The following is a 25959-nucleotide window of genomic DNA, read 5'->3' as shown; positions in this document are numbered from 1 at the left end:
CAAGTAGGCGGTCCTAGGCTTGAGCAGATAGTCTGGGACCTGCCCACCTGAACGTATAGAGAATAATTGGCATAGTGGGTGCTGAAAGTAACTACACCAATTGCTCAGGAACGGTGGGGGCTAGAGAAAAAATCCTATTTGTTTCAGAATCAAAAGAATGGAAAGAGTTGGAGGTGGAGGTCCCCTTTAAGTTTGCAGCTTTGCCTCACAGTTCTGGGTTTGAACAGGGCCAACATGTGTAAGGATTTGGTGTTTATCTGGGGTCCTCCTTGGTTTACTCCGACACTCCAAAAACATCTGGACAGATTGAGATTGTAAGGTATCAATGTAAGAGATCTCATAATAAATGGGTCTTCTGCCAATAATGGTCGCTCCTACGGCCACCAGAATAAATCAAAAACTTAACCCCAAATTTTCCAAAATCCAGACCTCTGTATAAGGATGGATAGACACAGACGGCCAAACTACTGGTCTGTATGGCAGATAAGTTTTTATAATATCTTTAAGCAATCTGTTCATTATAATATTGGAAAAACATGATTGCTTTCTTCCGGTGATAGCGCCACACCTCCCCACAGGCTGTGTCTGGTACTGCAGCTCAGCCCCTTTAAATTGAGTGGATCTGAGCTACAATCCCCTGCACGTCCGCGATAAAAGCAGTCCTATTTTTGTAATCCTCTACAACCCCATTAACATCTGCAGCTCCTAATATGGCTGGGAATGACTTCTCCTAGAGACGGTCAAGGGTCACTTCAACGCAGACTCTGATCTTCTGCTCCAGTCATAGCGATTTAGGTCATCTGAAAAGGGACGACGGCGAAATGATCAAGCAGAAAATGGACAGGCAGCAATTATGGGAAGGCTTTGTGAGAGAGGCCGCCATCATTATGTCCGCCTTGTGATGTGTTTTATCATGTTACTTATTCCGCTAATGATTAAAATGAGCCCAGTAATTAGAGGATTGTAGGAAACAATTACAGCGCCCCCTTCCCGTCCCCATCCCATAAGTAGATGTAGATAAATAGTTCCAGCGCTGAACTTTCACAGACCACATAGTTAATGGACCATTTAACTACAAACTTCTCCGACCCAGAGATGAGGGACCTTCTGGGGAGAAACTTACAACGCAAATATTACCCGTTCACTCGAAAGTTTCATGGCAACATGTGGTCGGAGCCGAACCTTCAAGACTACGGAGGATCATAAGGTCCTGTAAAGGGCAAATACACTTAAGATATGTAATTGCCATAGCCAATGGTGGGGGTAGGAAGGGTCCCAAATTGGACCTCAAAGGCCACATCTGCCCAAACTTCAACGTAGATGACCAGTGGTATGGAAGGAAGAACGTACAAAAGCAGTATGGTTCCGAACAAGGACCGAGAAGGCAAAGTCTGTACCTCAGGGGCGGGGCGGTAAAGGGGGCGCCAACAAATCACTCTGAGTATTTAGATACAAGCCTAGGGTATTAAAAGGAACCTTTGCCCAATAAAGAAAAGCTTAGATATGATGTTGGTATTATATCTTATCTTTTGGAACTTACATCTGGAGGAAGCCAAGGCTTGTACTTGTTGAGGAACCAAAGGATTTAGGATCCTGGATTGCTCCTCAATGTTAGAGGTTGCACACAAGATTCCTCTTCGAGGTTCTCACTAATTTAGTCCTTGGAGGTTCTTGAAGATTCTCCACTCAAGTCCTTCCTTAACTAACCAGGAGTTCCTTTAACACCTACCTTTGTGTTGGAGTTGTGTTGCCTATTCATTTCAGTAGGTATAACGTAGACGTATGGTTGGTTACAGCAAGCCCCGGTGATTCCAGCTCTTCACCATGTTGCCAACAAATATCTAACTGATACAAAACTTTCCAAGCAACAATTTGTTCTTAGACTTATTACGTTGTGTCTTTTAATGAAGGGGAATTTCCACCATATGGCGAATAATTATCTATCCTCTAAGAGAGCAAAATAAGTCAGAGCTCCTCTCATGGACCTACATTTGTGGGTTCTCTCATACATAGGTATCGTTCTTCTTTTGGGACCTCTGCACTTTGGGACCTTTGCACCTCCTATAGTTTTGCCCGTAACTAAATGAGTCAATGATATAATTGTCTCTAGTGCCCTCCTACTAGGAGTCAAATTGTTGGCCAAAACCCAATTGTTACCGGGATCCGTGACAAGATGGTTTGCACAATGTAATGGTAGTGACACTCAAGTGAACGCAATGCAATGTACACACTATTTAGGTCATGCATCTTTATTCATACCGTCCTATATGATTCCCATTATAGTCGAGGTCCAAAAATTGCGCAGGAAACAGCAGTCTTTCATGGAAGTGTATTATAGTCGTATTAAAGGGATCCTATCATTGGATACCTTTTTTTCTGGGTACCACGTAGGAATAGCCTTAAGAAAGGCTATTCTTCTACTACCTTTAGATATCTTCTCCGCGCCGCCGTTCGGTTGAAATCCCACTTTTCTTCGGTATGCAGATGAGTTCTCTTGCAGCACTGGGGGCGATCCCCAGCACTCAAACAGAACTGGGGGTGTCCTCAATGCTGCGTGAGAAATCTCCAGCATTGGGAAATCTCCAGCGCCGCCTCCATCTTCTTCTGGAAAGGCCTCTTCACGTGTCTTCTTCCATCCTAGGTTTCAATCTTCTAGGCCTCAGGCAGAGCCAACTGTGCATGCCTGGGCCACAAGAAAATGGCCGCTTACACCAGCTTACTGTGCACATTTACACATTACCACACAATGGTTCTAGCCATAATTGTCCGTAAAACTCTGACGCCTCTTATGTGTGATCCCCATTCCATAGAATTGGGCAGGAGGAAGGAGATAACCTTCCATTAGATACAACCACAGAATTCTTAGACAAAGGCCCGGCATCCCCTATAGCATTGGGTTATCTTTGGGTCCCATCAATAATGGCAGGGTCCGGAGGTCCCCAATAGTAGAGTGATGTATAATGTGCTCGGTCTGGAAACAATAGACTGTATATCCCGTCTATTGGCCGTGCATGAATAAATTGGAACATTTTGCCTGTGAGAAAACATGTTTTTTTGTGGGAGCTCTGAGGCCTCTCGCACCAGCTCATATTATGCAGAAAGCGCTTTACGATATCTGATCCCAAAAGTATTTTTGGAAACATGTCAGATATTTTGGAAACTGATTGTTTCCATATTTGGAAGGGTCAGAGAGCAAGATTTTAGAGTGAGTGTGTAATGCACACACCGCAGCATGGACCCAGTGTACGGCATCACGTGTGGCGAGGACGCACCGCCCTCTTTGTGTGTTGGCGTAAACATATTTTGTATCGTCATGGGTTTTCTTTTCTCTTTTTCGCCTGGTTGCACAATCTAATGTTACGATACGTGTTATACAATCTGTAACACGGAATGATAACTTATGCGATGTAGAGGATGGAACATCAGACGGACGTAAAACTAGTAACTTACGATCTCTATAGCATGGCCCAAATCCCCCCAAAGGTCTCCAATCCCCCCTCCGACCCTTATGTCAGACCTCCAACTTTACACTTAACCTGTCCACAGCCTTGATGGGGATGGAGAAAAGGAAAGGACTCCATGGGACACGGGATGCTAGGAAGAGGGCCGTGCCACCAGCCCGAGACCTGTTCTAATTTTGACTCTGTTTTTGGGCTCTCCTTCCTCGCTGTATACCCCAGAGCGTTGCTCTGAAACCTGAGCTCAACAGTCTGGAAATTAAAAGGATAAGCACTTTGTACACCAGCGAAAGCCTTTGATTGGGAATTCAGCCCTCGGTGACCTAAACAGACCTTTTAACACTTTCCTTTCTGGGTGACCCAAACACAAAGCCTGATGGTGACTCTGTTATATATCTGGATGTCTCTGTATATCTGAATGCATCCAATGATGGGGTCTGGATTGTAGAATTTATTGGGTGCCAGGCACCCCATTCTGTTAGTGACATGGCAAAAGGGACTACAGATGTGATCCCTATCCCTGATGTGGTGCGGAGTATTGATGATTGATCTATACAGGGGTGATACTGAAGGCTTATGGGCCTTGGTACAATAGCTCGGCTTGAACGCCTCATGCCACTTCTCCTTATCTCCGATCCGTACATTATGTCAAAATTTAGCTTCCCACCCCCTGTCAGTGCCACCCATATAGTAGCCCCCTTGTGTGCCACAGTGTCTCCCCACAGAATCCCTCCTTCCCAACTGTTACTTCTGGCATTAAATGGTTAATACTCTCCTTTCTGACAGTGGAAGGCTGTGTATCCTAAATCCTCTCCCTCCAGTGCACCAGAGGCAGGTGTGACCTCTAAAGTTACACCAGTGCTTGTGGGTCCCCTAAGGCTCCTGGGTTGTAATTGCAACCTCTGCACCCCCTATAGTTACACCCCCGGCTGTATAGTGAGGCGATCACTGTACGCTAATACTAATGGTGTCTATACGGTAGACTCTTTGCAGAAGTCATCCCTTGGATCTATAGTGGTTGGACATTGAGCCCAGCTATAGCCGAAAACTGAACCAAGTCCATCCTAAGGATACGTTTTCTATCCAAATATACCTGCATTGGAGAAGGCCATGACCTTATCTTGGTACTTTTGTTCAGCAGGGTAGTGATGCGATGGCGGGAACCAGCGGGCTTACGAAAACTTTCTTCGGCGGGCACATGTGCCAGGTCTTATTGTGGGCGCAGTGGGTTTTCTCTTCCTAATTTCCTTTGTTAATGAGAGGATGCCGGTGACAGACGTGCGGCTCACAATGGTTCCTTACTCTAAGTGTCGAGTAATCTTCTGGCGATGGGTGTGAGCGTGTTATAAACTTACACTTCCATTACCTATATGAGGAAATGAAATGTAATTGTGTTAATGAATCCCGGGAAGCCGAAGGTTTATTGGCACCAGGCTGCTGCTTTATGTGAGATTCCTGTGCTTGGCGTGGAGGGGGTAGGAGGGCGAGGAGGAGCCCCGCTGATAAGCATATTGAGGGCTGACTACCTCTGGATGTGCCGTGCATGGGTGACCGGCTGGCTGCTTGTATAGAGCCACAATAATGGCGAGGTGCCAGCAGGATGCCAACCATGGGAGCAGAGAGGCCGCAATATGGAAGGCCGGACCCAGCCCCGCTGCATATTACATGTCAACATCTGCTAACAATACTCAGCTTTCCAAGACTACAGACAGTATCGCCCTGTTCATGGTCATAATAGACAGTTTTAGGCAAGCAGAGTGTGAATGCTTCCAGAAATAGAAGGGTTAATAGTTTATTTTTGTAAATATAAATCCCATCAATATTTGGTGTGACTTTTGCCCTTCGGAGGAGGAGTCCTGGAAGTGATGATCCGGCCCCCGCAGATATAGCCCTGATTTCCCCATCATCCAGTCTGTCTGGGAGATATGAAGAGACAGACGGATTGGAACGAACAACAACCACAGACAATTTGGGCTTAGTTCTCCAAAATGGCAGTAGGAACAGCCTCCCTGCCCAGTGCTGCCAAAAACTGTCTGCAAGTAGCGAGAAGAACCAATGGAAGGGGAAGGGCAAAGGTCACACCGAATATTGATGGGATTTACATTTACAAAAATAAACTATTAACCCTTCTATTCCTGAAAGCATTCTTCGTTTGCAGCATTTTTTTCACGCAAGCCTAAAACTTTTGCACAGTACCGTATATGGATATCAAGGGCTATCTTACTGAGTAGATATATACAGTTCCTAGGCAGTCACCAATAACTTTATCATTTAGCTTCACTTCTCATGAACATCTCAGCTTGGAACTGCGAGTACCAAATAACACAAAGAACCCCAAATCCTACCCCCTATCACCCCCCCCTTCCTCCCAAAGTGTGTCCCTGATGGGTATCGTAGGGCAATTCCCCTAATATGTCAGCTATTCTCAGCAGCTGATCTCAGATAATGGAGCAGGAAGCAGACAGCGCTGTTCCTGAGTGGTGGCCAGACCAGGTATTGCAGATCACCTTCTATTCATTTGAATGGGAGTTAAGCTGCAGTGACTTGGTTCAGCCACTACACAGAGAACAGCGCTGTCCGCTTCCTGCTCCGTTCTCTGTGTATTGGATATTGGGACAGCAGGATCGCGGGGTCCCATATGTCAGACTGATATTGATCAATCATATCTTTAGCCCAGAAAACCCCTTTAATATTTTATACATACTACAAGAGGACTGGCGGTAACCCTGCATGACTACTATTCCTAATAAATGACTACTATATATGTCTTCTACATGTTTGTGATATTCTCCTCTAAACCATCTCCTCTTCTTCACCTTTCTTTCAGATTTAGATATTGCTATATAAATAAAATGTATTATTATTATTATTATTGCATATTTGGCTTTTTACTACCAAGCAAATCTGATAATAATAATGATAATAATAATAATGTCTCTGCTACTTATTTTATGCCATGTTTGTCCACAACATATCACTACAATAGTAGAGCACATATAGGCAGGGGTGGGCCTAGGAAGGGCGTGGCCTTGACCTCATGGGTGGAGCTAGTAACATCATTACAACCCAACTTGGCGTAAATTAAATGGGAATCAGCTACTTAGAACTTCAGGAAAGGGTCCGCCAATAAGAACCACGACTTTCAACCTCAAACTCTAGTCTTGTAGTGCTCACACTGTACTCCAATACCACGGAAAGGCCCCCCATAGACATGAGATATAGGGTAAGGAATCCTTGCATACATCCCATCTATAGAGACAAGAAGAGGTAAACCAACAATAGTCTACAACAGTCAGGGTCTCAAAGATCTATGTCTTTGTCATTTTTACTAAATATCACAATAGTAGAGCACATATAGGCAGGGGTGGAGTTAGGAAGGGTGTAGCCTGGACCTCAGGGGTGGAGCTAGTTACATCATCACAACCCAATCTGACCTCACTTAAGTGGGAATCAGCTAATGAGAACCTCAGCTAAGTGTCTGACAACAACCATGCCTATTTAAGGCAGAAGTGAAGCTTGTAGGCCCTTTTTTGCACCCCATGACTTCCCAACCCCAAAATCTGCTCTTGTAGTGCTAACAGTGTATACTAATACCATGGAACGACCACCCATAGACATGAGTTGTAGCCTTAGGAATCCAAGTATATATCCCATTTATAGAGATAAGAAGATGTAAACCAACAACAAGCTACAACAGTTGGGGGTCCCAATATCAGAACTAGGGTTGGGCCGATCTTGAGATTTCAGGATCGATTTTAAAATCCGATTTCCAATCATTTTGCAGCCAATCCCGATCGTGCTATCTGCTCGATCGCCGATTGGGATCCGATCATTCCTGATCCTGATCACTCAACCCTAGCCAATGCTTCTGTACGGGAAAAGTCACTCTTGGGGGTGAGCCGATCTTGAGAATTCAAAGTCCGATTTCCGATCATTTTCCAGCCGATCCCAATCGTGAAATTTGCTCGATCGCCAATCGGGATCCGATCTTTTCCCATCCCGATTGCTCAACCCTATTATGGACCTGTTGCTATTACTACATGTGATCTATTAGTTTATTGTAACACGATGTATCCATGTCCATGTCTTATAAGTTCATCCCTCTTCTCTGACTATGTAATATTTTCCTATCTTTCCAGCCTCTGAGCTACTAGGGTCTTCCTCCTCATCAGAATTTACATCCTCTCACAATGGGATGAAGATATCTGGCAGTGGCTATTTTTGGTGAGTCTCCGATTATTCTTTCCCTTACGTCAAGTGCCAATTTCCTCTCCCATCCTCTATAACGTATATACTATTGGCCATACTAACAATATAGTAATGCGTAAGCCTCGAGTATGAATGGACTGTCGTACAATAAGGTCTCTTATCAGAGAAGTCCTTCTTCTCTGTTGATTTGGCACCGACTAGACTGGGATGTGAAGTTTAAGGAATTGCCCATTCTCGACCCTTAAGTCCCACAAGGAGGTATAGATTATTCCGGTCAGATTCCCAGGTCGTAGTCCCAAAAATAGTACTGGTTGGTAGCAGGAATGCTGTTTGTACTGGAGTGTAGTCAGGAGAGTCTTCCGGAGTGGTCACCGGGCTTCTCAAGGATGTGACAACCCAAAGGATGAAATGTAGACACAGAGGACAGGCCATGGGTAAAAATCAGGGCTAAAACAATGGGTACTAGTGCATAAATTTGAGGGGTGGGCAAGAAGCAAAATTCAGAAACAAGGCCCAGGTCAGGATCAGGGACACAGCCACAGTCAGGAGCAAGAGCCACGCAAAGGGTGGACCTTATCGAAGAAGGGGGAGGCGACACAACAACCCAACAAGACAACTGGTACTGGATCCATGGCTATCAGTTTTGACCCACCACTAACACCCACGTAGCTGATGATCAGTGATGGGCTGAGGTTCCTTGGTCCCTCCAGATAAAATGATTCTGGAAGGGGGGTCACCTTCAACTAGGAAATAGATTATAGCACCTGTCACATTTTGGTGTCTTCTGCTGGAACATTATTGTGTAAGAGTCTAGGTCCACCAGATAAAATGGCGCTGGGGACCCACCCCCCAGGAACCCACAGAAAATAGATTGTAGCACCCTACACATTTGGGTTCCTTTTGGTGGACCATTATTATTCTTGAGCCTGGGCCCACCATGAGATCCCTGATACTCTGGTGAACCAGTCCAACATTGCCGATGATATAAGAAACTTACTTGTGAAGGTTCCTAATGTTTAGGACCCCATAATTATCAGGTCTGATATAGTATATGCACACAGCTGTATTGCTTTAGGAGAGAATACATTGGCCCACGGAGGTGTTATATGGCAGCACACAGATTGTCTACATAACCAGGCAGATTTGCTTCTTAGGATCCGTTCTTGTGGCTTTCCAATGTGCACGGATGGACCCTAACAGGTTAACTCATCTCTTCTGACCCAAATTCTTCTAATCAGACCTGGTCAGGGGTGACTCGGCCCATCCTTGTTTAGATCACTCCCATAACAATTAGTGACTCTTTTTTAATATCTCCTCTCCACAAAGAGCTCATTGTCCTATAAATGTCAGGGATGCCTCTGTGTGCCGGCCGCTCGGTGCGGTGCTCTCTTGTACCACAGATGTACACGTTACTCCTACATTTCTACTATTGTTTATTTACGCTGTTTATGGCGACCACAATCGTATTATTCATTTTCCTACGTGACCTTTGTGCGGAGCGGCCCCCTCGTTTCTATGTTCCATTGCTCAAAATTCTCAAAGGTGAAAAAACAAACAAAATAACTAAATTGTACTAAAGTGTAATATAGAAAAAAACATACGTAAATCACAGCTTAATGGGGAATACGGTACAGGGCTGACTGCAAGGGAATAACTGCAGAGAGGGGCCCCATAGCAAGGATCAGAGCCCCCGCCCCATAGCAAGAATCAGAGCCCCCTCCATAGCAAGAATCAGAGCCCACTCCATAGCAAGGAGCAGAGCACCCCGCCCCATAGCAAGGATCAGAGCCCCCCCCCCCATAGCAAGAATCAGAGCCCCCACTCCATAGCAAGGATCAGAGCCTCCCCCATAGCAAGGATCAGAGCCCCCACCCCATAGCAAGGATCAGAGCCCCCCATAGCAAGGATCAGAGCCCCCACCCCATAGCAAGGATCAGAGCCCCGCCCCATAGCAAGGATCAGAGCCTCCGCCCCATAGCAAGAATCAGAGCACCCCCCATAGCAAGGATCAGAGCCCCCCCATAGCAAAAATCAGAGCACCCCCCATAGCAAGGATCAGAGCCCCCCCATAGCAAGGATCAGAGCCCCGCCCCATAGCAAGGATCAGAGCCTCTGCCCCATAACAAGGATCAGAGCCTCCGCCCCATAGCAAGAATCAGAGCACCCCCCATAGCAAGGATCAGAGCCCCCCCATAGCAAGAATCAGAGCACCCCCCATAGCAAGGATCAGAGCCCCCCCATAGCAAGAATCAGAGCACCCCCCATAGCAAGGATCAGAGCCCCCCTATAGCAAGAATCAGAGCCCCCCATAGCAAGGATCAGAGCCCCCCCATAGCAAGTATCAGAGCCCCCCCCCATATCAAGGATCAGAGCCTCTGCCTCATAACAAGAATCAGAGCCCCCCCATAGCAAGGATCAGAGCCTCCCCCCATAGCAAGGATCAGAGCCCCCCCATAGCAAGGATCATAGCCTCCACCCCATATCAAGGATCAGAGCCTCTGCCCCATAACAAGGATCAGAGCCTCCGCCCCATAGCAAGGATCAGAGCCTCCACCCCATATCAAGGATCAGAGCCTCTGCCCCATAACAAGGATCAGAGCCTCCGCCCCATAGCAAGGATCAGAGCCTCCGCCCCATAGCAAGGATCAGAGCCCCCACCCCATTGCAAGGATCAGAGCCCCCCCATAGCAAGGATCAGAGCCTCTGTCCCATAGCAAGGATCAGAGCCCCGCCCCAGAGCAAGGATCAGAGCCCCCCCATAACAAGGATCAGAGCCACCCCATATCAAGGATCATAGCCTCCACCCCATAACAAGGATCAGAGCCAAGGCAAGTAAAGGCAAGTCATACAGGGGTGATGTCATCACAGAGGAATAGTGATGTCACATAACGAAATTCCTCAACTTAGGAAAGCCATTTTCCAAAAATATACAAAAACATTCTGAGTTAATAGACTGAAATAGCAGATATCAGTCTCAGATAACAGATAGAGAATGGATACAAATCCTCTCCCACCTTGGAGGACCCAACAAGTCCATGCATTGAACTCACAACATACTGATTTCAATGAGTATGGTGTAATACTTTATTTCTCCAGTGGAGGCACTGCAAATAATTGAAATACTTGTTGCATGTTTCCCCTGCAGATGACAGCTGATCACTGTGAGTCTTGGCAGTGGGATAATCTTATTTTAGGGTAATCTTCTAAAAAACAAAGAAGATTCTAAAAGGCAGGCAACCCTTTCAATGTGAGATTCCAAAAACAAGGGTCAATATGGAGCAGAGAGTGACACGGTGACACGGGTGACACGGGTGACACGAGAGCTGTCAGCCAAAATAACGTTGGTTTGGCAGTGGCTTATCATCTCCTGGACAAAAAGATCGGGAAGTTACCATCAGGGTAGAGTCAAGAAGAGCGAATACACATTGCATGGTCAACCGATCCCGCCAAAATCGGTGGGTTTGGCCAACCTATATCTAATGTGTATGGGCTGCACAGGGTAGGGCACCTTCATAGCCCCTTTTTCATGGTCATGGTCATGATCTAAATTCTCCACCATCTACTGGTGCAAATTTTGGTAAGGCAGTGAAAACATCTCCAACCTTGTTATCGACGTTGTTCAGTTGTGCGCTGGTTGTGTCACCTAGAAACCTCGACATTATATAAATCTGATGTAATAAAATGATGAAGACGAGGGTGTGAGGAGGAGATGGGAGATCACGAGAGAGGACTTGACTACAGAAGCAGGAAGTGAGGAAGAAGGAGATTAGGAGAATGTTTACAGAAAACACATGAGAAGAGCTCGGAAAAGATCTGCCTTGTAGGCTCCTCTAATGACCAGATGTTGGGGAGAGAAGGAGCACAAATTACTTCTCTTACTGAACCATGGCTGAGCGATTCCAACCGTGCTACTTTCCCAGGAAAGATTAAGCTTTCCCTTACTATACCCCCCAGTCAGTAGTGGTGAGGTCAAGAGGTATCTGCAAAGCCTTCAGGATGACCACCGTGCACCAAGGTGCCTTCTTGAGTCAATGTTTGACTTGGTTTCATTAGTATCGTTCTAAAGATAATTGTCCCTGGTGGGCCTCCGTCCATCCTACATTCCTCTTCATGCCTGGCCGCCCTCCTGTTCTTTGATATCCATGTCCAATCATTTATTATTATACTAAATATAGCCATTACTTATCCTACTTGTTGGCGTCCTCCACTAGAAGGAAGCTGACGTCTAGGGAATCCGTCTTGGGATGGTATGGGTAGATGGAGTGAGAATAATAAAGAGTCGGGACTCATCGGGATAATGGAGATCTGGGTAACATGTAGGAAGGAGACATGTCAGGCCTCTCCTCTATCCTTCCCTGCCATCCAGTGTCTCGGGCCTTTACTTACTGCCCGGAGGTTGCCGGGTTCACTGGGACACATTTACTGACACGGCTCAGTATGTAATTACAGGGAAGTGTACGGTATGTTTCCCAAGACGTGGCCTCATATAGCTCAAGGAAATGTGATATTGTGATACAAAAATGATATATTATAGGATGATATCAGTGTGAGATATTGTGGGTGATATCAAAATAATATATTGTATGATGCTATTAGTATTATATATATGATATCAGTATACTATATTGCATGGCGGTATTAATACTACCTATATAGTACAGTATATTGTATGGAGGTATCAGTATAACATATGGTGGTATCAGTATAGTATATTGTATGGTGGTATCAGTATAATATATGGTGGTATCAGTATAGTATATTGTATGGTGGTATTAATACTACCTATATAGTATATTGTATGGTGGTATCAGTATAATATATTGCATGACGGTATTAATACTACCTATATAGTACAGTATATTGTATGGTGGTATCAGTATAATATATGGTGGTATCGGTATAGTATATTGTATGGCGGTATCAGTATAGTATATTGTATGGTGGTATCAGTATAATATATGGTGGTATCAGTATAGTATATTGTATGGTGGTATTAATACTACCTATATAGTATATTGTATGGTGGTATCAGTATAGTATATTGTATGGAGGTATTAATACTACCTATATAGTATAATATATGGTGGTATCAGTATAGTATATTGTATGGCAGTATCAGTATAGTATATTGTATGGTGGTATCAGTATAATATATGGTGGTATCAGTATAGTATATTGTATGGTGGTATTAATACTACCTATATAGTATATTGTATGGCAGTATCAGTATAGTATATTGTATGGTGGTATCAGTATAATATATGGTGGTATCAGTATAGTATATTGTATGGTGGTATTAATACTACCTATATAGTATATTGTATGGTGGTATCAGTATAGTATATTGTATGGCGGTATTAATACTACCTATATAGTATAATATATGGTGGTATCAGTATAGTATATTGTATGGCAGTATCAGTATAGTATATTGTATGGTGGTATCAGTATAATATATGGTGGTATCAGCATAGTATACTGTATGGTGGTATTAATACTACCTATATAGTATATTGTATGGTGGTATCAGTATAGTATATTGTATGGAGGTATTAATACTACCTATATAGTATAATATATGGTGGTATCAGTATAGTATATTGTATGGCAGTATCAGTATAGTATATTGTATGGTGGTATCAGTATAGTATATTGTATGGCGGTATTAATACTACCTATATAGTATAATATATGGTGGTATCAGTATAGTATATTGTATGGCAGTATCAGTATAGTATATTGTATGGTGGTATCAGTATAATATATGGTGGTATCAGTATAGTATATTGTATTGAGGTATTTGCATTACATATTATATACAGTATATTGTATAATTCTACTAAGAGAACCTATAGTGTGATATGAATATAGTATGTTATATAAGGATGTAAGTATAATACATAGTGATATCAACATTTTGTATGGTGATACTAGCCTCTGCCCACGACCTCGTCTGCGTGTTGTTGGCGTCGATGATCCGCCTATATTCAGTAAATTACTGCCATCAATGGTTTGCTTGTTCCGGCGTTTCACCAGCTTGCAAGATGTCCTGCCGCTGAACTCGTTCCTCCTGCCGTGCCTGTGATTGTTCCGACATCTCAGCAGCTCGCTGGGACACCATATAATGAGTGTGTTGTTGGCGCTGATGATCTTCGCCAGCTCCGCTTGAGGAGAACTCCGTGACTTCTGGATCCTTCATAGCTCTCATTGTTTTAGAATTTAGTGACAAATTAGATTTTCTTTTCCCGGCATGTTTAAAATTAGCAAACTGACAATTTGGATTAAAGGTGTTTCCCCTCCAGTGTGTCAGCACTACCTGGAGCAGATAAGATAATATGCAAATGCATTTACACAATGGACTCAGTGTTATCTGTGTGTTTACACAGAGAGATAACAGACCTGGGGTCTGAGATAAGCTGCTGCAGGAGCAGTGTAATATAGTATGTGAACATAAATTCATAACAGTTGGGAAGCCATTTACGGGGATAAAAAGTAGCCGATGTGTTAATCGAGGTTACAATCTATCTATGTGCCAAATCTCATTTACATTTGTTCAGCCGGTTTTTGTGTGATTGACTAACAAACACACAAACGTACGGTATAACATACTACATCACGGTATCAGTGTAACCTATCGGAGGGTGATATCAGTACTATATACTTATTATATGGGGATATTGCTATAAAAGCTGCTTTAATGTCCTGACTAGAGCAATAGTGTAAGATATAAGACAATGCCTAGATTTGTGTGTAAATCTTGCGGCGGCCATATCTGTCTTGTAGGATCTTCTTCTGCTCCAGCTGCAGGGACATTGTGAGATGACTCCGGCATTCCTGTACACAGCCCCCTCCTCCCTGCACCAACATCCAAACCCTCCGCGCCTTCCCCTACTGAACCCCATCCAGATGGTTAACCCTTTCCTCATCTGGCTTATCTGGATGGCTAGCACAGGGCTCTGCACAACTCTGTAGGCTTACACCCAAAAAGTTACCTCCCTAACTTATATAACCGCTATATGAGCCTATAGTAGAGGTGTGAGAGGCCGCCCAGTCCTGTGTGCCTTATATACGCTTATACTATATGATTACCCTTCTTCTCCATGACGATATTCCTTAATCCAGTGGCCAATCTGGAGATATCGGAGTCATCAGAGTCACAAACTAGGAGCCTGGTTGGACTAATTGGACTCTGCCACATAAAGAAGGGCTCCGCCGATCACAAGCTCAAGACCTCCAAGTGTTAGGTATCCTTAGGTGTCCTTAACAGTAAATAAATAGTCCACATAATACTGCTATATACTGCTTGAATAAAATAATCATAAAGTATCAAAAGAATACTAACATAGTGTTAAAACAACTCTGCCATACACTGTCCAAATAGCAGTAATATTCAGTGTCTAAAAAATACTGCAATACAGTGCCTAAATAGTATTGTAATACAGTACCTAAATAATACTGCAATACAGTACCCAAATAATACTGCAATACAGTGTCTAAATAATACTGCAATACAGTGCCTAAATAGTATTGTAATACAGTACCTAAATAATACTGCAATACAGTGCCTAAATAGTATTGTAATACAGTACCTAAATAATACTGCAATACAGTGTCTAAATAATACTGCAATACAGTGCCTAAATAGTATTGTAATACAGTACCTAAATAATACTGCAATACAGTGCCTAAATAATACTGCAATACAGTACACTATAATACTGCAATACAATGTCTAAATAATACTGCAATACAGTACCTAAATAATACTGCAATACAGTACCTAAACAATACTGCAATACAGTGCCTAAATAATACTGCAATACGGTGCCTAAATAATACTGCAATACAGTACCCTATAATACTGCAATACAGTGTCTAAATAATACTGCAATACAGTACCTAAATAATACTGCAATAAAGTGCCTAAATAATACTGCAATACAGTACCCAAATAATACTGCAATACAGTACCCAAATAATACTGTAATACAGTGCCTAAATAATACTGCAATACAGTGTCTAAATAATACTATAATACAGTGCCTAAATAATACTGCAAAATAGTACCCATAAAATATCATGCAATCTCCAAATAAGTGTGCTATATATGTTACTTAATACAACCACAATGCTCAAATAATACAAGGATGCCAGCTATATATCAACTAAATAATACAACCAGACCCTTGCCCAAATAATTGTTATACACGATGCCTACATTATACTACCACCCTGTTTCCAAAACATAGTGCCATACAGTGTCTAAATAAAAGTATCATTCAGGTAAATAGTACTGCAATATAGTGTCTAAATAATACCACCGTAGGATGCCCAAATAATACAAAGATTCCAGTTCCAGCTACAAATCACCTAAATAATACAACCACATACCTGCCCAAATAATAGGCAATAAACAAATGCTATATAGTACCTACATAATACTAACACCCAGGTGCCAAAAAGAGTGCATACAGTGTATAAATAAAAGTATCAGAGTCTATCTGGTACTGCAATACAGTGCCTAAATAATACCGCCATATGACGCAGTCGCCAAATAAAATAACAATAACCATGTAACCCATATACTAAAGAGAATTGAATACTATACCTACATAATACCACCATCCAGTGTCCAACATACTGCACCAACTAAACCGCCACACACTTCCCGAATAATAATATGATAATATATACTACCCACTTTAGTAGGCAGTGCCGATATAATACCACCATCTAATGGTCACATAAACAGGGGCTTATGGGGTGTGGGTCACCAAGCGTTCGCCCCTTTTCTCCCCTCTCTATGTATTAAGATGTAGTGGTATTTAGTGTCTAAGCAGACAGTAACCACAATGAACTGGCCCGTGGCCCAGAAGTGCAAGCCACAGACCCGACATTACTGAGTACTCAGCAATGAACTGGTGCAGGATATACATGCGGTATACAGCATGTGAAGGGCTGAGCGGTATAAACTATGGCGATATCACTTACACTGGGGATGGTTGTTCAATGGTTGGCAAGTCCAATGGTTATAAAATGTCAGCAGTTTGTAAAAGTTTTTTTTTTTCCGGAGCTAAACTTTAAGGAAGTAGAGTTTTCCTCCTAGACATGCACAAGGTTTGTGCCAGGACACATTGTAATGCCATAAGGCGGGCATTGGGCCCAAACACAAAGCCCAATAATAGCCCTTTGGGGCAGTATTAAAGGATGAAAGAAGCCTAAAATCTACAATTACGGTTCTGTTTATGGAAAATGTTGAAGGTGCACACCCCAGTAATACGCTATACACATGGCGGGGTACCATAGGAAGCTCCAGGAGATTAAGGTATAATGCTAAGTGGTAATGTCCGTCTAGGGCTCACGTGTATGGCAGCGTTATTGGCTTGGGTCCAGTGCTATAGAACATATAATACTGTCTATGTACAAAAGTATGGTGTGCTGTCAGGTCTGTGTGCTGCCATATAGTGTGTGCTGTCAGGTCTGTGTGCTGCCATATAGTGTGTGCTGTCAGGTCTGTGTGCTGCCATATAGTGTGTGCTGTCAGGTCTGTGTGCTGCCATATAGTGTGTGCTGTCAGGTCTGTGTGCTTCCATATAGTGTGTGCTGTTAGATCTGTGTGCTGCAATATAGTGTGTGCTGTAGGTCTGTGTGCTGCCATATAGTGTGTGCTGTCAGGTCTGTGTGCTGCCATATAGTGTGTGCTGTCAGGTCTGTGTGCTGCCATATAGTGTGTGCTGTCAGGTCTGTGTGCTGCCATATAGTGTGTGCTGTCGGGCCTGTGTGCTGCCATATAGTGTGTGCTGTCGGGCCTGTGTGCTGCCATATAGTGTGTGCTGTCGGATCTGTGTGCTGCCATATAGTGTGTGCTGTTAGATCTGTGTGCTGCCACATAGTGTGTGCTCTTAGATCTGTGTGCTGCCATATAGTGTGTGCTGTCAGGTCTGTGTGCTGCCATATAGTGTGTGCTGTCAGGTCTGTGTGCTGCCATATAGTGTGTGCTGTCGGGTCTGTGTGCTGCCATATAGTGTGTGCTGTCAGGTCTGTGTGCTGCCATATAGTGTGTGCTGTCAGGTCTGTGTGCTGCCATATAGTGTGTGCTGTCAGGTCTGTGTGCTGCCATATAGTGTGTGCTGTAGGTCTGTGTGCTGCCATATAGTGTGTGCTGTCGGGTCTGTGTGCTGCCATATAGTGTGTGCTGTCAGGTCTGTGTGCTGCCATATAGTGTGTGCTGTCAGGTCTGTGTGCTGCCATATAGTGTGTGCTGTCAGGTCTGTGTGCTGCCATATAGTGTGTGCTGTCGGGCCTGTGTGCTGCCATATAGTGTGTGCTGTCGGGTCTGTGTGCTGCCATATAGTGTGTGCTGTTAGATCTGTGTGCTGCCACATAGTGTGTGCTGTCAGGTCTGTGTGCTGCCATATAGTGTGTGCTGTAGGTCTGTGTGCTGCCATATAGTGTGTGCTGTCAGGTCTGTGTGCTGCCATATAGTGTGTGCTGTTAGATCTGTGTGCTGCCACATAGTGTGTGCTGTCAGGTCTGTGTGCTGCCATATAGTGTGTGCTGTCAGGTCTGTGTGCTGCCATATAGTGTGTGCTGTCAGGTCTGTGTGCTGCCATATAGTGTGTGCTGTTAGATCTGTGTGCTGCCACATAGTGTGTGCTGTCAGGTCTGTGTGCTGCCATATAGTGTGTGCTGTCAGGTCTGTGTGCTGCCATATAGTGTGTGCTGTCAGGTCTGTGTGCTGCCATATAGTGTGTGCTGTCAGGTCTGTGTGCTGCCATATAGTGTGTGCTGTCGGGTCTGTGTGCTGCCATATAGTGTGTGCTCTTAGATCTGTGTGCTGCCATATAGTGTGTGCTGTCAGGTCTGTGTGCTGCCATATAGTGTGTGCTCTTAGATCTGTGTGCTGCCATATAGTGTGTGCTGTCAGGTCTGTGTGCTGCCATATAGTGTGTGCTGTAGGTCTGTGTGCTGCCATATAGTGTGTGCTGTCAGGTCTGTGTGCTGCCATATAGTGTGTGCTGTCAGGTCTGTGTGCTGCCATATAGTGTGTGCTCTTAGATCTGTGTGCTGCCATATAGTGTGTGCTGTCAGGTCTGTGTGCTGCCATATAGTGTGTGCTGTAGGTCTGTGTGCTGCCATATAGTGTGTGCTGTCAGGTCTGTGTGCTGCCATATAGTGTGTGCTGTCAGGTCTGTGTGCTGCCATATAGTGTGTGCTGTCAGGTCTGTGTGCTGCCATATAGTGTGTGCTGTAGGTCTGTGTGCTGCCATATAGTGTGTGCTGTCAGGTCTGTGTGCTGCCATATAGTGTGTGCTGTAGGTCTGTGTGCTGCCATATAGTGTGTGCTGTCAGGTCTGTGTGCTGCCATATAGTGTGTGCTGTAGGTCTGTGTGCTGCCATATAGTGTGTGCTGTCAGGTCTGTGTGCTGCCATATAGTGTGTGCTGTAGGTCTGTGTGCTGCCATATAGTGTGTGCTGTCAGGTCTGTGTGCTGCCATACGGTGTTCTGTTAAGTCCATGTGTTGCCATTCAGTACACAGTTAGGTCTATGTACTGCAGTATAGTGTGCTGCCAGATGTGCAAATTACCATATGATGTGCAGTCAGAGTTGCGTGTTGCAGTATGGAGTGCTGTCGGATCTGTGTGCTGCCATATAGTGTGTGCTGTCAGATCTGTGTACTGCCATATAGTGTGTGCTGTCAGGTCTGTAGAGTTCTGTCAGGTATCTGCACTGCAATATGATGTACTATCAGGTTTGTGTGTTGTAGTATGGTACATTGTCATATTTGTGTGATACAATATAGCGTGCTGTAAGGTCTGCATATTGCCCTATGGTTTGCTTTCCTGGTTGCGAACTACCATATGGTGTGCTGTCAGATCCATGCGCTGCGGTATTATATGCTGTAAGGTCCACTTACTGGCATACGGTGCGCTGTCAGGTTCATGCGTTGCAGCATGCATATAGTGCCTTGTTAAGTCTGTTTGTTGACATGCGGTATTATGTCAGGTCCACATACTGCCATATGGTGCAGTCTCAGGCCTATGTGATACTATATGGTGTCTCTTTGAGTCACCGTATATCCACCGAATGCAGGAGGAAGAAACCCTAAATGTGTGTCCATAAATGACATTCTGGTGCTATGGCAAACAATGGGAGCCGTATGATGGATCCCAAGCGCAGTAGTGTGCAGAAGGCCTATGCATGACTCTGGCCTCTTGAGTATGATGGATCCCCAGCACAATAGTGTGCACTAGGCCTACGTCTGACTCTGGTCTCTTAAGTATGACGGATCCCAAGCAAAATAGTGTGGACAAGGCCTATGCCCAATTCTGGCCTCTTGAGTATGTTGGATCCCCAGCACAGTAGTGTGCACTAGGCCTACATCTGATTCTGGCCTCTTGAGTATGACAGATCTCCACCACAACAGTGTGCACTAGGCCTATGTCTGACTCTTTGGCCTCTTGAGTATGTTGGATCCCCACCACAATACTGTGCACTAGGCCTACGTCTGATTCTTTGGCCTCTTGAGTATGTTGGATCCCCACCACAACAGTGTGCACTAGGCCTATGTCTGACTCTTTGGCCTCTTGAGTATGTTGGATCCCCACCACAATACTGTGCACTAGGCCTACGTCTGATTCTGGCCTCTTGAGTATGATGGATCCCAAGCACAATAGTGTGGACAAGGCCTACGTCTGACTCTTTGGCCTCTTGAGTATGTTGGATCCCCAGCACAATACTGTGCACTAGGCCTACGTCTGACTCTTTGGCCTCTTGAGTATACGGTATGAAGTCCCCTTTAATATTCCTAGAGTTCAGCCTGGCGCCGACACGATACGAGACCTTGCCCACATTAGATTACAGAACAGCACAACCAACAGAAGTCGAAAACTGGAGAGTAACGCCAATGGTTGGTCCAGAATCCAAATCTTTGTATGTACAGATTGTTAGTGGAAACACTTCGTATATCAACCGGAGGAACGTGAGGACAGACGCGGCCTTTTCATCAGGGTCGATTATATCAGAATCACATGTGAAGGAAGCAATTAAGATGGTGGAATGCTCCAAGCTGGAAGGGAGCGCAGCACAATGTCAGGCGTCTTCTGTTACACTGCCCAGGACTCAGAGCTGGGATATTTGTTATATGTACTGGGATCTGTCAGCACCAAGAGCTCTGTAGGCTAAAGGGGTTGTCTGGATAACAAAACCCAGCTTCGAATAACAAAGAGTTAAAAAAAACTTGGGTCCCTGATTCGGGATCTATCAGAAAAGGAGGAGAGCAGGCACAAAGAGCGTCCCTCTCAGTGGAGGACCCATCATGTCCAGGCCTCTCATAGACAGTCCTTGAGAACTATGTAATGCCTCTCTTCTCCTGTGGAGGCAGTGCAGAGGAACCGAGCACTTGTTAAGAGATTAACTACCTCATGACTGGGCTACTGTAACTGTGGCTTACTGTATATAACATACTGCAAACCTGATCTGGATCTAGGACCCGTTCCCGGTCCCCAAAGGATCACATGATCACCGTGTTGGAAAGAAAGCTGCATCATGGCGGCTCACAAAGTTGTACATATGGCAATCGAGAAGGCACTCAATAAACCATCCCCACCTCCTTACATGATGCAACAACTTTCTATACTCTCCAATGCAACAGCGCCCCCCCATTGGTGAGGCCAACTCAAGCAGTATTCTAACCATAAGACTGACAAGAGGCATTCCTAGAGATGTATCATCTGTTCTAGGGAGCCATATTTACTCCGGATAAGTAGCAGTGCCACATCTGAGGACGGCAGAGCCGTACCCACATGTTGGGCGCTCGTTTTTTTTCATTGAACTCATTCCCAGACAACTGAAGTGGTATTTGTCTCCGATGCACAAAAATGTCTCATAAAATATGTAACTTGTTTTCTTTTATAAGGGATTACGTTAATGAGAACCATAGTGCGGAGATGGAGAGCGGGGAATTACGGCAGGCAATAATATATGGCTTGTAATATAGTGGAGTATGAGCTTATCCTGGGCGAAGGGGATGGAGGTGGACACGTATATATGGGAATAACCATTAAAAAGACTGTCCCGGTTGGGCAACTTCTCGACAATTAGTGCCAAATGGACTAGAACGGGATTACAAGGGCGTTATAGAGGTAGGGGATTTCTGTTTGGGACCTTTACGGGTGGAGAACTTCGGGAGAAGCTTCTACTTGACCATGGACTACTGCACCATGGACTATCTACAACTTTCTTAACTGGTACTAGGGCATATAGACGTCATAGAGGTCGGGAGATTTCTGTTTGGGTCCCTCTCGGGTGGTGAGCTTTGAGAAACAGAACCTGCTCGACTATTATGCAGCTACTAGCAATTTGACCCATATTGATCATCTAGTCACTTTCTTGACACAGGTCCAACTTTTTATAGTGGCAAATAGCACATGCTCATCAAGAGATGCTCCGTCTTTAGGTTCTGCCCTCAGAAAGGTCCCAAACAGAAACCCACTGACCTCTGTAATATCTATAAATTCAGCTGAGACGGTTGCAGATAGTACAAGTAGGAGGTTCTCTCTTCCAAAGTTCTCTCACCCTTGAAGGTCCCAACAGAAAACCCCCTACAGCGATATGGCCTAGTAGTCCAGTTGGTCAAGTAGAAGCTTCTGTTTCTCAAAGTTCTCCACCCCCGAGGGTCCCAAACAAAAAACTCTGGACTCCTACAATGTCTATATGACCTTGAGGTCCAGTTGAGACAGTTGAGGGTGGCAAATAGTCAAGTTGGAGCATCTTTGTTAGGGTTGAGCGATCGGGATCGGGAAAGATCAGATTCCAATTGGCGACCGAGCAAATTTCATGATCGCCATCGGGATTGGCTAGAAAATGATCGAAAATCAGATTTTAAAAACGATCCTGAAATCTCATGATCGGCTCAACCCCAAAAGTGACTTTTCCCATAGAGAAGCATTGACTAGGGTTGAGCGATTGGGAAAGATCGGATGCCGATCGAGCAAATGTCGCGATTGCGATCGGGATCGGCTGGAAAATGATCAAAAATCGGATTTTCAAGACTATCCTGAAATCTCAAGATCGGCTCAACCCTAATCTTTGTCCCAAATTCTGGAGTGTCCCAAGCACTACCTCCCCACCCAGTTTAGACAACAATAGGTGGACCTATATAGAGAAAAGTTGACCCTGTAATGAGAAGAATCACCTAATGTATCTGGGGGTCTTCGAACTCTTTCCTGATGGACCAGTCTCGGTGACACCTGTAGTGATCACCGGTGAAGAAAGGAGCTGGTATGTCTATGCTTTGGGCAACAGAAGGTCCTCCCCATCCCAGTGACACCCATATGCTCTATTGGGACATATGAGAAGGGTTTGTTTTGATGGTACAACCTTGTAAAAGATTGTTTCACACGAGAACAGACCAAACATAAAAAGTGAATGTTTCAGGAGCCATATTTTTGGTTTGCGGCCTACGATTGGTTCACCACACAGCTATTCTTACTGTCACTATTAATATTAGATCATATTAAATTACAGTAAGGTTTCTTCTGATGTATGCCCACCCCCGTGCAGCTCTATGTGGGGATGGCGGCTTCACTTTAATTGCAGATCTGGTGACTATAAACCAGTAATAATAATAATTTGGGGTTGGAGGATTAGACCACAGGCTGTTCTAGGCAGCCATAACTCCTCATCCGCTAAGTGGAAAGTGATTCCGAAAGCCGAGGACACCATTCATCTTCATAGATCACTTCTGTAGAGGATCTAGAGATCAACGGTGACCCAAGACTGGGGGAAGAGACCGTGACATTTTTGTAATTTTTTTTTTTTGGCAGATACCACATATTATGGAGAAAGGAACATCTAAAGATGACATTAACTCTATGGTTTTCTTTTCATCACAGGACGGGGAGACCCCCATCTTTTCAACATGCCGGAGGGAGCCCTGAAAGGAAGCAGAAAGCGACCAGGTGAACAAGGTAGGTTCTTCAAAAGAGACCAGGAGAAGGTCTAACCTCCCCCCACACCCCATTCTACTTCATCCGAGAAGTCCCGGTGCTAAACGCAGAGAATGTATTTGCCACGGGTGAGCTAGAACATAAATGGTGGCCACACTGGTGCCCAAAGAGCATGGCGATCCAACATGGATACCTTTGGTGTTAATGGTTAGATAGTCAACTAAACATATACAGTCGTATGAAAAAGTTTGGGCACCCCTATTAATCTTAATCATTTTTAGTTCTAAATATTTTGGTGTTTATAACAGCCATTTCAGTTTGATATATCTAATAACTGATGGACACAGTAATATTTCAGGATTGAAATGAGGTTTATTGTACTAACAGAAAATGTGCAATATGCATTAAACCAAAATTTGACCGGTGCAAAAGTATGGGCACCTCAACAGAAAAGTGACATTAATATTTAGTAGATCCTCCTTTTGCAAAGATAACAGCCTCTAGTCGCTTCCTGTAGCTTTTAATCAGTTCCTGGATCCTGGATGAAGGGATTTTGGACCAACAATTCAAGTTCAGTTAAGTTAGATGGTCGCCGAGCATGGACAGCCCGCTTCAAATCATCCCACAGATGTTCAATGATATTCAGGTCTGGGGACTGGGATGGCCCTTCCAGAACATTGTAATTGTTCCTCTGCATGAATGCCTGAGGATTTGGAGCGGTGTTTTGGATAATTGTCTTACTGATATATCCATCCCCGGCGTAACTTCAACTTCGTCACTGATTCTTGAATATTATTCTCAAGAATCTGCTGATACTGAGTGGAATCCATGCGACCCTCAACTTTAAAAAGATTCCCGGTGCCGGCATTGGCCACAGAGCTCCAAAGCATGATGGAACCTCCACCAAATCTTACAGTGGGTAGCAAGTGTTTTTCTTGGAATGCTGTTTTTTTGGACGCCATGCATAAAGCCTTTTTGTATGACCAAACAACTCAACCTTTGTTTCCTCAGTCCACAGGACCTGCTTCCAAAATGAAGCTGGCTTGTCCAAATGTGCTTTTTCATACCTCAGGCGACTCTATTTGTGGCGTACGTGCAGAAACGGCTTCTTTCTCATCACTCTCCCATACAGCTTCTCCTTGTGCAAAGTGCGCCGTATTGTTGACCGATGCACAGTGACACCATCTGCAGCAAGATGATGCTGCAGCTCTTTGGAGGTGTCTGTGGATTGTCCTTGACTCTTCTCACCATTCTTCTTCTCTGCCTTTCTGATATTTTTCTTGGCCTGCCACTTCTGGGCTTAACAAGAACTGTCCCCGTGGTCTTCCATTTCCTTACTATGTTCCTCAGTGGAAACTGACAGGTTAAATCTCTGAGACAACTTTTTGTATCCTTCCCCTGAACAACTATGTTGAACAATCTTTGTTTTCAGATCATTTGAGAGCGGGCTGTCCATGCTCGGCGACCATCAAACTTAACTGAACTTGAATTGTTTTGTAAAGAGGAATGGTCCAAAAATACCTTCATCCAGGATCCAGGAACTGATTAAAAGCTACAGGAAGCGACTAGAGGCTGTTATCTTTGCAAAAGGAGGTTCTACTAAATATTAATGTTACTTTTCTGTTGAGGTGCCCATACTTTTGCACCGGTCAAATTTTGGTTTAGTGCATATTGCACATTTTCTGTTAGTACAATAAACCTCATTTCAATCCTGAAATATTACTGTGTCCATCAGTTATTAGATATATCAAACTGAAATGGCTGCTGCAAACACCAAAATATTTAGAACTAAAAATGATTAAGATTAATAGGGGTGCCCAAACTTTTTCATAGGACTGTATGGGTACTGAGAAGTCCTTTTTGAAAATTGTCCATTCTGAAAACTTAGGCCGGTTTCACACGACCGAGTCCTTGTATTGGCTGGATTCACTGGGCCGAATGCTGCTCAGATCAAATTAACTCATGTCTGTTTACTTCCACTGAGCCGTGATTGATGGCAAATGTGGTTGGACCAATCTCGGACGGGTGCAACCAGCCTTAAAGAGGTTGCCCAGGCTAAAATATTTTTTAATTAGGCGGGAGGAGGTGGAAAAAAAAAATTCTCACCTGTCCTTGGTTTTCCGATGTCTTCCCAGACAGGTATATATGACACCATTGGGCCTCCCTTCCCAAAAAGTTGACCACTTTGGGCATCAGTCAGCTCTCATATAGAGTGGATCATTGGCAGATTCAACCAAAAATGATGGCATTCATCAACACACTACATATGTAGATAGAGATCCGTTGATATGGAGTACAGGTTATGATGAACAGGCCACCAAGGGCCCAAAACAAAAAATAA

General features: G+C 44.2%; 1 protein-coding gene across 1 annotated transcript in view; it reads left to right on the top strand.

The window, feature by feature from the left end:
• PLEKHG2 (pleckstrin homology and RhoGEF domain containing G2) overlaps positions 1 to 25959 on the top strand; it is a 62796-nt gene that overhangs the window by 5220 nt on the left and 31617 nt on the right. The window contains exons 2-3 of the mRNA XM_075259874.1: positions 7598 to 7682; positions 23565 to 23639. Coding sequence (XP_075115975.1) covers positions 23591 to 23639 — 49 coding nt within the window. The 5' untranslated portion in view covers positions 7598 to 7682; positions 23565 to 23590. The remainder of the gene's footprint in view (positions 1 to 7597; positions 7683 to 23564; positions 23640 to 25959) is intronic.

Source organism: Leptodactylus fuscus, chromosome 11 (genome assembly GCF_031893055.1).
Source record: "Leptodactylus fuscus isolate aLepFus1 chromosome 11, aLepFus1.hap2, whole genome shotgun sequence".
Lineage (NCBI taxonomy): Eukaryota > Metazoa > Chordata > Amphibia > Anura > Leptodactylidae > Leptodactylus > Leptodactylus fuscus.
This window is presented reverse-complemented; position numbering and strand designations above follow the sequence as displayed.